At 39.0% G+C, this 12,766-nt stretch overlaps 1 protein-coding gene across 10 annotated transcripts in view; it reads left to right on the top strand.

Moving 5' to 3' along the window:
• OSBPL8 (oxysterol binding protein like 8) overlaps positions 1 to 12,766 on the top strand; it is a 69,986-nt gene that overhangs the window by 37,513 nt on the left and 19,707 nt on the right. For 7 of the 10 annotated variants that reach the window (XM_053404542.1, XM_053404541.1, XM_053404545.1 and 4 more), the window contains 6 exons: positions 4,796 to 4,866; positions 5,339 to 5,365; positions 6,979 to 7,074; positions 8,815 to 8,916; positions 10,071 to 10,274; positions 11,862 to 11,946. In XM_053404542.1, the coding sequence (XP_053260517.1) occupies positions 4,796 to 4,866; positions 5,339 to 5,365; positions 6,979 to 7,074; positions 8,815 to 8,916; positions 10,071 to 10,274; positions 11,862 to 11,946 (585 nt within the window). Of the gene's footprint in view, positions 1 to 2,345; positions 2,494 to 4,795; positions 4,867 to 5,338; positions 5,366 to 6,978; positions 7,075 to 8,814; positions 8,917 to 10,070; positions 10,275 to 11,861; positions 11,947 to 12,766 lie in introns of all 10 variants that reach the window. The other 3 variants (XM_053404548.1, XM_053404549.1, XM_053404547.1) reach the window with 3 other exon arrangements.

Raw genomic sequence — 12,766 nt, 5'->3', positions numbered from 1 at the left:
TCCCATGCAGGGTGATTTATTTTCACAAATGTTCTTGGTTTTCTCTCCGTTGAGCTTATTTCCTGTTTCATGGCCTGGCTGGGGAGATACAAATTTTAAATAGCCAGTTGGTGTGTGTGTGTGTGGATTTGTAGGGTAGAACTCGTGGATAGAGAACGGATTAAATACTATTATTCCCCCACCCCACTGATTTTCTCCTTCAGGTGCCTCCCTTTCCCACTTTGGTGTTGCTAAGGAAACCATTGTTTCTCTTGTAACCTCAAGTTCCGTTCTTAGACCCCTATGCTCAAGAGCAGGTTCTGTGGGTGTGTTAATATTATAATACGTATCATTATAATAAATAGTGAAACTGCACTTTTTTCTTTTTAAATAGCATGACATTTCCCATTATTAAAGTGACAAAATATAAAGCGAGCCTTTGTGGTGCAAAGGTTATAACAGATTGTACCTATGAGAACTAAGCTCTGCCATAGCTTTCAGTTAACAGTTTTCTAGCTGTTAAGGGGATCTAAGCTGTGTCCATATGTAGGGTTATATGGATTTCACATACAGCGTGAGAAATTGAGAGTGAGATGCATGAAGGGTATCCAAAGCAGAATATCTTACTTTGGAATGTTGGCACTGTCTTGCTTCTATACTGGAAAAGCAGGCAGGAGGGAAAGGAGTCTAATAGGATGTGTGTGACCTTCTGTGTGAGCTCAGAGGATGAGGATTCCCATCAGGTCAGGGAGGGATATATTAGTGGTTTATGTTCTGTTAATGGGCGAGAACATTTGGTATCTAGTAATGAAAAGCATGAGATCCAAAAGAATATGAATAGAATGATGGTGGGCCCTTCTTTTACATACACGCATACTCACTCTCTCTCTTTGCCATTTTGGGAGACAGTAATTGTCTGAAAAGCAGGATAAAAATATAGTAAATTAATATATTTTTATTGTATAGCTTAAACCTGACATTTGCCAGATTTATATGGTACAAATAGTTGGATCCAAGTCATTTCTGTTTTGTTAGTCATTGAGATTAAATAGTTTGAAATCTTAAGAATTTTCTTGATCATCATCTGATATAAGAAAAGTATTTTATTGGTTTAATTCCCCCCCCCCCCACTGTACAAGCTTTTAGATTTCTTGCTATATTTCATTTCATGAATTCAGGCAAAATGATGGCTTAAAAAACAACCTTGGATCTCAGCTATAGAATATCTGTTGTTGTTTTTTAATGACTCATCAAAGCAAGGGGAAATTGACTTGAAAGGGTTTTTTAAAATAAAAAATGTTGTGTAAAGTTAGACATTTCGAATGGAAAGCAGGCAAAACTGACCACCTAACTAATTTGCACGATGAGCAAATGAAGCATTCAAATGCTTGCAAAATTTTGAATGAAATTTTAAGCTTAAATTCTGTTTCAGTTGTTTCCATTAAAAGAGTTAGCCTGTGGTTTCTAAAGATAACATTTTTACTTATATTTATTGAGTATTGTTGTTGTATAGTGTTGAGCAAATACCATAGCTTGTATTTCAACACGTTGAAAACATGTCAAACTATTTAATGAAAAAGTGACCCCCTTTCTCTGGAGTTGTTAATTATGTTAAAAAGCAAAGTCATCAATAAACATTTTTACACTTTTTTGATACTTGTTACTCTGTGCTAAATTCTGGAAATTGCTGACGGAAGTTCTGACTCCTGTATCAGAAATTATTTTGGCAAGGGTCTGTTTGGTGGTATTGCTTAAATGATATGAGTTAGTGCCTGCCTTCTAAAATGTACCCTAATACTGCATTCAGAAGCAGTGCTTTTTCTTTCAGGGTCATTTATGTGAGTCCTTGCTGGCAAATGCTATTTAATCCACAATAAAAAGTACTGAAAATAAATGGGTTTCCATTTAATGGAAATTCCTTCTCTGATTCTCAGTAGTACTCTTAATTTTCTTGCGTGAATTTTAGAAGTATACTCATAATTGTTCTGTGTGCAATAAAATAGAACTTGAATGATTAGGCAGCAAAGGAATTTCTTTAATAACTCCTCCATTCTGATGTACTTTGTCATGACAGTTGTCTGGTGCCTGCAAAACAATGAAGAGTAACAGCTTGTCTCGGGGCATGCTGACTGAAATATGACATGTTATTGATGGAGGAATGGTAGCAGCTTGGATTGAATTCATAAACATCTCTTAGCTTGGTTACAAAGTTCAACAGCCTCTGGCATCTCTCCTTGTTCAAAGTGTGCACATGGCACTTGATCTTTGTGGGTCTTGCATGCTGCTAATCTGAATGTGAAGGGAAAAGACTTTCTGCAACGTTCTTATTCCCGTCATCCTTCTGAATGAAAATAATCATTATACAGAGCATCTAACTCATGAAGGCAGAAGGTCCACAGCGACGTAGGTTTTCTTCATGTGCTGGAGTTTCGCTGCCTCCACGGGCTGATGGTCGGAAACTTGTCCGGAATGCTTCATTCGGAGGATACAATGCACTTTCACCAGTCTTCCGAGGTTTGTTTTGTCTCACTTTTTAATGTTCTCATGAAAATATTTATTGTAAAAGCTTCTACAAATACTAATTTTCTAAGCTGAAAAAGCACCTGGATTCACGTTGAATAAAATAAAATGAGATTTGGAAATAATGATTCATGGTTGGCATGTGTTCTCGGGCAGCGCTTTCTTTAAGTTCAGCATTAAGAACGAAGTGCTTCATTGTAGATTGCGTGTGATTGTACATGATGATGATGATGATATTATATAATGAGAATGATACTTGACTGAATATGGGTGGTGTCTTTCTTACCTGCAATTTAAGAGAATTTTCAACATACTGGAATCTGCAACCAAATGATTTTCAAGTAAACGGAACATGGCTTCTAATTAGGTGCAGGTCCTTTTGAAATCTGGAGTAGACAACATAGCAGGACTTTTGACTGTTAGAAGTAATCTTAAAATGTAAAATTTGAGGCCATGTTAATCAGTGTTGTGTCCTTTAATCCTTACATTCCTTAATAATGTAAATAATAACTTGGAAATACTCATAATGTTGTATATCTAGTTTGCATTGGTTCTAATGGACTTGATCAGTCTTGAAAATGCACAATTGCAAGGTTACTGTAAATGTGTGAGTTAGTACTACTGTAAAAATTTATTTATTTAAGACAGTTGCAACCTTCAAGCTAATTTCATTTTAATGTACCTATTAGTTGTCTACCTCTTCTTTTGTGGTTAGTAGTTTCAACACAAACATGATGTGAATCCCCTGGAAACTAAAAATAATGCTCCCTCTTTTCATGTTTTTTTGTGTAAGTAATAAACGTTTATACAACAAAACAAAGGACAAGCAGATTTGCTGTACTTGTATAACTGCAGCTTCAGTCACTTATTGCAGAGTTCTGAATGTAACCACAACATTGCATGTTTCCTTTTCATAGTTTGGTTTTCAGGATATCTGAACCAAGCCAGTAAGTTGCATAACAACTCTTGTAAGGAAGTATGTTGTTATTTTTACTGAGTTTTTGCCATATCTTACTAAAAGTCCAGTTTGGCATTTAGAGTGGTTTAATACTCACAGATGACAAAGTGAGATGTATGTGTGCTAGATCTCAAATGCAAGGCAGTGTAACTTAGGTACTGCAACCTTACCTTAATTATAGTCTTTTACATGAATTATCTGGGCGAGGGAAACACAATATGTTATTATGAATTTCATGCTGTTAAATATGTCAGTAGTTGGCATTTGATTCACATTCCTTCTTTCTTTTTTAAAACCAGTTTATGTGCGTGTAACTTGCTCACTGACTTTGTATGAAGAGTAGAGCACCCTAGACATTAATTGTGGTGTCATGAGCCCCATTCTCTAGACATATCACAAGGTACATGAATGCTTGAAGCAGTAAGATGTTGCGCACTGGCCCTTGCCCCTTGGCCCTACAAATGTCCAAAGAAAGGCTGTGCATGTAGAAGTTGCTGCCAAATCTCAGTTAATCCCAAATTGTTCTAGGGAATTTCCCAAGCTCCTGGTAAGTTTACCAGGAAGATAACATTTGCAGCTAATACTTTGCTGAAGAATTTCTGATTAAGATAAGTGAATTCACTTGCCGCTTTGTGGTTACTCCGATCTGCCTTTATTAACACAAGGAGTAGAAACGGCTTGTTAGCACTACTCTCCATACTTGGCTTTGCACAAGCTCTGCTTCATTCTGTTTTATGCTCCATTGATTAGTTCACATCCCTGGATGTGTGTGGTGGTATGGTGTGAATATGATAATGCCTAATCCTAGCGGCTTACTCGATCATGAATTTATTGTTAGATTCCACTTCCATCTTATTTTTCTGATGCCTGATGAGAAGGCTTTGCATTGTTGGAACTGCTGTAACCTGGGGCTGGGCTGGCAAGCCAGTTCTCCTGTGGACTGAAACTCTCTGTGCTTATCTATGTTGTGCTACGTGCTACTAGTACTGTAGTTGGATATTTTCATATAACTGAGTAATTGAGGTACCTCTGAATGCCTGGAAGGTAAAATACAAATGCATTAAATTGGGACAGGGTTGATAACTACCAACTTTGTAGGCTGGGAACATAACCACTTTTGGACCCTAGGTCTCACACAACATGGCTTTAATATTAAAGAAAAAAAATCCTAGTTGTAAAGGAATTACAAAAACATTTGGTGAACAAATGGTGACATATACACCATGTCCCTAAGTATATTTGGTCAGAGTTTTAATAGCTTTGTCTTATTTAGGATTTCAACCTTAATGGCATATGGGATACACTGATTTTTTGAAACCATTTCAATTTCTCTTCAAGGTTTTGACAGAGGGAAGGATGATGCCTCACAAAGTAAAGATGATTCCACACAATCAATGTCAAAAAGCAAGGTGAGCACCTTAACCTTCAGAGAACATAGTTCAGTTTGATGCATCTAAGTGAGCTTGGGTATGTAGCTGCAATTAATTTAATCGCATCACATTTGTGGCTTATTTTAAATCGTAAGGTGAATTATGTTTATGTGTAATCTTTGGTTATAGCACAAAAGCAAGCACTAATATTTGCTTTTAAAGCCAGTTTGTGAAAAAAAAGTGAGGGCTGCTCAGGAGATGCAGTGGGCCTTTGGTGAATTCTATTAGCTACTTGGTTAAGTATGAGGCATATTATTTTAGATGAACTAGCCATAGCTGGCAATAGGCATTGGAGCCTCCAGTTTATGTGCATTTCACTTGTGCACATTCAGCTTTACATGCATGTCAATTAAAAAATAGAAAGGGGGTGGGGTTCTGGGGAAAATGACTTTGGCAATCCTCTCTGCCGTTGAATCCAATGAATTTTGACTATACATGATTTTGGTTTTAGGCGCAATCCCCAGAACATAGCCCCCAGGTAAGTTGCGGGTTCTACTGTACTACATGCTATATGTTTTATGGTGAGTGCAACTCACACTTGAACAAGATACAAACTACCAAGCCATAGAATGCTTCTCAGGGTTCAGGCTTGGTTTTTGGCTCCCATCCAGACCACCCACTCGTCCCCACCCCAGGCACAAGTTCAGCTTCTGAACAGCTTCATCTGCTTCTGTTGGAAAAGATATAGATCAGAGTGCCTTGATGATGACTCATCCAGAATTCTTTGATGATGGCACCCAATGACTTCACTTAGGTGTTAAACAGCATGGAAGACAGAATTGATCCCCAGAATATAATTGCCATGAGAACAAACAGAAATCTCCCAGAGCGGTTCTCTAAACTTGGGCCATCAAATAGGGACAGAACCACAGTAATACACTGCCTCCAACTTCTGTTTAATGGAGCCAGTCCATGAGGATACCATGGTCAATGGTATGAAGAGCCATTGAGAGCTCAAGGAGAAGCAACAACGTTGGAGTTCCTCTCCTCATACAAATAAAAAGCCAAGGTGACCAAAGCTTTCACTGTGCCAAATCCAGGTTAAGAAAGTATGTACTTTCGTATGTGTACATGTGACTGAGCTTGGTAGATTAGAGTTTTTGTCTCATTTTCTTGAGATTGGTGGGTGTTTATGTGTGTGCTCTCTCACTTTCCCTCCCTCCCTCCCTCCCTCCCTCCCTTCCTCTGTCTGTCTCTGAAAACTTAGTAAAATAGTTTTTTTTGGGGGGGGGAATAGCCTTAATTTTAGCCAGCAGATTTGGCTGGCTCCTGGGCATCTCAGTGTTAAACAATTTGTGTCAATAAAACGTGTTTTCCTATACAGGGTAACAAATGCCTTGTAACTCATCCAAAGTTTATTTTTAGTCAGTACAAGATGCTGAGACGTTCCTAATGAGTTAACTTGGTTACATTATCAACCAATGTTGAGTGATGATAGACTGCTAGAATAGCTCTGCAACTCTGCAGGGTTCATCTGTCATTCTCAACCAGCTCCCCCCCCCCCAAGCTATTGGGTGGCACATGCAGAGAAACCATTTTTAGAACTTTCAAGGCAGGATAAATAAAAGCCATGTGATGCCACAGCAGCATGTTTAATAAAGAAATATTTAAAGGCACTTAAGTGAGGTGAAGTTATGGATCTCTAGAATGAGGGTGTTTTGGGGAAAGCAGGCTGTAATAATGTATTTGAATAACACTGATATAACAGATTCAGGGAGCAGATCTTAGTCTGGAGAAATTCCATGTTTTCCTTGAGGGGCCAGGGGGTAAGTAAGTGTGTAGGTGGCACTGGACAAGAAAAGCTATTTGTGTTTGCATGTGTAAAGCTCAGTGGACAATGTCAAGTTTTTGACTCCTTTCTTCAAACTGGGTTATTGTTAAATGATATGACAGAAGAAGCCAATGTTTTGAAGTACCACACGAAGGATTCATTTACAAGCTCTTTCTATGCCTTGATTAAATGAAGCGACATAAAGGGAGCAAGCAGCAATCTGAAAAACTTGTAGCTTCTATGTTTCGCTTGAAGTTTGACTGAACAGCAACTGCTCTAATCCTTCATTAATTATTTCCTTGTGTTATGTATATTTTCAGTCAGAATCTAAGCTTTATAATGGCTCTGAGAAGGACATCACTGCCTCCTCCCCCAGCTCCTCTACTACCAAGCTCACAAAGAAGGAGTCTCTTAAGGTGAGTTGCTTTCCAGAATAGAAAACCTACCATCTCCAGCCTTTTGGCTATAGAATACGACACCTCTAAGTGGCCTCAGAAGATAAATGTGAGATACACAATAACTTTAAAGAAATGCTAGAACATTCCAAGATGTGCTGCTGTTTCTTCAACCAATGTCATAATTTTCTCTAGAATTCACTGTGTTTTTCTAGCCTGAACATAGCCCTCTAGTTCTAGAGTGTGGGAGAGGACACAGAAGAAGCTAAATTACTTTTTGCCCTCTGCAGATCTGGTTCTCATTTGAGTTTGTAAACCTGTTTATGGGCTCACTTTCATGCAGGTATTATTCAGCCTTATTAACTCCCACCTGTGGTCTAAAATGGTGTAGCCCAGACATGACTTCATCACCTTTGTAAAAACTAGGCTACAGATAAAAGTATATATGGTGTGCTGGCTGCTGCTGCTAGGGATGCACAGAAGCTGTCCACCACTTTGAATGTGGCATGACTTGTTTCTGCTGGAAATATTAAATGTGTTACCAGCCCATTACTACTTTGCTGAGTGAAAGGCGTTCCATGGGTTCTTCCACCCCACTGCCTCTCATATTATTTTATTTATTTATTATATAACATATTTATATCCTGCCAAGCTGAAATTCAAGGCGGCTTACAACATTTAAAAACACCAGTCATAGAACAAAGAATAATAAAAACAAACTGCTTAAAAAACAATACTTAAAATGCACCACTATATATCTAAAACCAGCAATTAAAATTTGAACTGGCGGCAGCAGCCCAGTCATCAGCATTGTCCGCATCTTAGTTTCCAAATGCATAGAGCCTTTACTGCAAAAGTAAATTGTTGCTTCCTTGCCTGTACAGAAGCAGGAGCCAAGCCAAGCCAAACTGATCGTATCAGGAAGAAGAAACTTTGTTTGCCGATTCTCTGTCCACAGCACTGCTGAGGACCAAAGATTCCTATAAGCAAGCAAATAAGATCCACAAGGCTCTTGTAGAGACTCTAATGTCTGCTTAGCCTGATAATATGCTGGGTGTCTATTCTGCCATGTGGATCTTATGAGGGGGAAAGAAACATTGTTTGCTTATCAGATCAGCCAGGAAGCTGGGTCTCTATTCTGCCTAGCAAGAAGTGAGGTGTGTGCCTTAAACCAACCTGCATAACAAAAGCAAGAGCAAAGCCACGTGGATATTTGCAGCTTTTACTTCAAAGTAAAGCCTTTTACTCTGCAACGCCAGCTGGGAGGCGGCATGGGCTTATGCCTTGCAGATTGGGCAGGCAAAAAACCTGGCCTTTACTTTGCAGTAAAGTGTTGCTTCCTGCCTGCAAGCTGGGCAGTGCATTCTCAATATATTACAGGGTAAAAAAATATGAAACATTTATTGCGGTCTGGAGTTCATAGCAGTAAGAGACAAAATATCAATATATCATAACCCACCCCTACTTCAAGTCTCCAGATGTTGCTGAACTCCCATCATCCCTGACCACTGGCCATGCTGGCTGGGGCTGATGGGGGCTGTAGAGTTAATATCTGAAGGGTCTCAGGTTCCCCATTCCTGCTTTATATGAAATTGGTTTGAAGGCAATATTATGTAATGCCACTGTTTCGTTTTCTTCATACTACTATGGATTGAACTAAGCATGTTGCAGTTTGTTTTGACCTTTGCATTTATGGCTCCACGACTTCCATTTTCTTAAATTTCTTACCCTCTGCATTTATTGTTCGTTCATTATTTACAGGTTCAAAAGAAAAATTACAGGGAAGAGAAGAAAAGAGCCACAAAAGAACTACTTAGCACAATCACAGACCCATCAGTCATTGTTATGGCTGACTGGCTGAAGGTCAGGAATTATGTGTAATATTGAGTGAAAGTTGTAGCTGTTGTTTATTTGTCAGAATGTAAAAGAATTCAGATCCTAGTTGGTTGCTGATTGATGTTTACCACTAGAAAAAACTCCATTAATTATATCCCAGAGGCTCAGTACTTGATGCATAGGGAACCATCGGGGACACCTTGCCACTGCTTTACAGTGGTTGCCATGGCTACATCTGTCTGCAGTGACTAATTGAATTGGTGATCACTTTATATTCAATACAATGTGAATTATGAGTGATTCCTCTGGAAACAGGAAACTGTTACTTTAAAACAGATTCCTTCTTGCAGACTCACCAAGCCACATTTCATACATGATAGCCTAAAGCTCTGGGAGTTTCAAATGTGTGAATTTCAATGATGATATGAATAGCTCCAGGAAGAGGACGTAAAAGTAGCACGGGTATCAAATAATCTAAGCTGCTTAATGTCAGTGTGTTTCTTGCACGTCACAGGAGAATTAAATTACTTCTGCTGATCAATAAAATATTCCACCTGAACTTGTTGTTTGTACCTTGTTTTCCTGTATTGGCTAAAGTGTAAGGGCTGTTAACATACTACTTTTTTTCATTGATTGATTACATTTGTATCCTGCTCTTCTCAAAGGCAATGTTTTATCCTCACAAACCCATGAAAGTTAAATTAGGTTGAGAGAGTGTGATTTGTTCAAGGCTACAAAGTGATCTTTGTTTCTGATTAGGGATTTGAACTTGCATTTCATATTTCAAGTACATTCCCTAACCAGTAGGTTCTACTGGTGTCAGTTGAGACATATTCTGCAGGCATGGGAATCATCTCAAGTTTCTGTATTTATTTACATATGTAAAATAACGTCTGACATAGTAAATTAGTTTTCATTTTAAAGGAATACTGTCTGCATGGTGCAGTTGATATCCTTTGGTAATTTGATTTACTAGTTACACTCAATTACCAGTATACAAACATTAAGATGTGTTGTGCCTATAAGTATTTGTGTGAGATTTGAATAACTCTTCTTCATTTTTGCAATTCTGAACTGGTTGTGTATGTTGTAAGAAGGGTCTTACTGCTTGGCCAGGAGGGATTGGGACTGAAATGTACTTAAAATGTACTTACAATTAAAAGTCTCTTTTTTCTGTTAAGATTCGAGGTACACTGAAAAGCTGGACCAAACTTTGGTGTGTGTTGAAACCTGGAGTACTGCTTATTTACAAAACTCCCAAAAACGGCCAGTGGGTGGGAACAGTACTTCTGAACGCTTGTGAACTCATTGAGCGGCCTTCAAAAAAGGATGGATTTTGTTTCAAACTTTTCCATCCTTTGGAGCAATCCATCTGGGCTGTTAAGGTAAGTGAATATGTATTCTTAATGCAGGTGGCGTTGAATAGAACATTACACCAATGACACATTAAACCTATCTGCACTGTTAAATATTAATGATCTCAGTGTGCTTTCAGTTGTCAGCTCAGCTATCCCTTTGCTAAATTTGCTTGATTTTCTGACATACCAAAGCCCTGAGCAGTGTGGTTGCATTGGAGAAGTATTGGCCCTCTGCATAATCCTGTGTGGTCTTTATTGTGAAAGCAGCCACTAATCATAATCTTTGCCCATACAAAATGTGCACAGTAATGCTGTGTAACAGCGCCTGAATCCCTAATGGTACCTATTTTATTATCTTGTAGGCATTAGGATAATATTTTTTCATTCTCTCAGGCTTTTTAATGATTTGTGCTTTAAAATCGTATTGGGAAGATTCTCTTTTAAAACATCAAAAATTGCCACATTTTTACTTTGCTGTTTTAAGTTCCTGTTTGTTACTTTTTATTGGTCTTATGTAGTGCCTAGAGTCCACTTAAAATGGGTTAGCAGCAGAAATCAGCCCTGGACATTAGGAACAAAGGCATCACCTGAATTACATGTACTTTCATCCCCAAGGCAGCCAAAAAGGGCCCAGTCCATTTGTGGATGGATCTCTTGTGATAATCCATAATTACACTTAATGATGTTTGGATCTCTTGATACATGAGGCAGTATAACTTCTATGCCTTTTGGCTCTGCTACTGAATATTCTGCATGCTAACCAGTAAACCCAACCAAAATGTTTGGGCGGTTGTATGGGGCAGCTCCCTTATGAGGAAAGGTTGACTTCTTCACACAGCGTATCGTTAACTATGGAACTCGCTACTACAGGAGGAAGTGATGGTCATCAATTTAGATGGTTTCTAATGAAGATTAAATAAATTAATTAATTGAGGAGAAGACTGTCAATAGCTACATGATGGCTGTGTTCCACCTCCACTGCCAGACGAGCAGTTGTTGGGAGATCCAGCAGACTCTTCTTATGTACTAAGTTGTAGTGTCCTCTGTCCACCCCCTCCTGTTTATCTACACACATTTGGGAGTCCATGAGCTTCAAATGAGGATCATTCCAACTCTCCAGACCGAAATGTGTGACGTTTTTCTTGTAGCTGAGCTACCTTCCAATTTCTCAACAGTGATTGAAGAAAGAAAGCGTACAGATGGTGTTGGCTGTGCCTTTCTTCTTCGCCAGCTGCATGTTCTGCTTAAATGTATTCTTGCTGTCATTTCTTTCTTGCTTCCCACCCCAACATGAATGAGTAATCAGAGTTTTTAATGCCACCAATATTTTGGCCTCTATAATGTTTTTTCCTTAGAAAAATAATAATACAGGAGTGAGTGGGAGAAGCACCTGGAAATTTTAGTTCTAAAGATCTTTTAAGAGGAGGAGGGGGATCCAAAATAGGAGATATTTTTAAAATTAATCTGAAGAGCAGATTCCAGTGAAGTATGACCATTGGTCACATAGTTATTGCAATAGCAATTGCTGATTGACAGAGAATCCTAGATATTTTATTAAAATTGTGCCTTCAAATTAATCTAAATCTCTTGTATCTATATTGTTTGTATTTTAAGGGTCCTAAAGGTGAAGCTGTTGGATCCATAACACAACCATTACCCAGCAGCTACTTGATCATCCGAGCAGCTTCAGAATCAGATGGTAAATAAAAGCACATTCTGTCAATAACATTTTCTGCGAAGGGCAACACAGTAAATCCTAATGTGATTAAACAGTTTCAGGAAATATTTTTTTACCAGCAACACCGTGTGTAGCCCAGATGTTTTTTGTCCCCAGATTTCTTTTTCTCAAAATATTCACAGTAAGATAAAATTAAAAAAAATGAAAACCAGAGCTAGGTAATACAAAGATAGTGCAATATAGGTACGGCTTCCCTGCAGAAGACTTCAGCCTTATAAGACTTATAAGGCACAGCTGGTCGAATGTACATGACTCATTGATTCTGTGGCTATATATTCAGACTCCTGCCTTTGCAATGAGACTTCCTCTTCCCCGCCTCTGCTCCATAGGGGTTTTTTTTTGGGGGGGGGGAACCTTGAGAACAGATGGGGGGATGTGCAGAAAGAGAAGAGGGAGAGGAACTCCTTGTGCTAACGAGGGAAGACTTTTTTGGATACAGACCGAAGTTCAGTGCCTCCCCCCCCCCCAGTATATCAGAAGCTACTAGTGCTGCAGTCCCAAACATACGTGAATAAAAACATGTCCTATTGAAGTAAATGAGACTTAACCAAAAATATACCGTATTTTTCGCCCTATAGGACGCACTTTTTCCCCTCCAAAAATGAAGGGGAAATGTGTGTGCGTCCTATGGGGTGAATGCAGGCTTTCGCTGAAGCCTGGAGAACCGGAGGGGTCGGTGCGCACCAACCCCTCTCGCTCTCCAGGCTTCAGAAAGTTATCCGCAAGCCTTGGGAGCCCAGCGCGACTTCCCGCCGGGCTCCCAAGGCTTGCGGACAGCAGC

Source organism: Podarcis raffonei, chromosome 10, assembly GCF_027172205.1.
Source record: "Podarcis raffonei isolate rPodRaf1 chromosome 10, rPodRaf1.pri, whole genome shotgun sequence".
Taxonomy (NCBI): Eukaryota; Metazoa; Chordata; class Lepidosauria; order Squamata; family Lacertidae; genus Podarcis; species Podarcis raffonei.
This window is presented reverse-complemented; position numbering and strand designations above follow the sequence as displayed.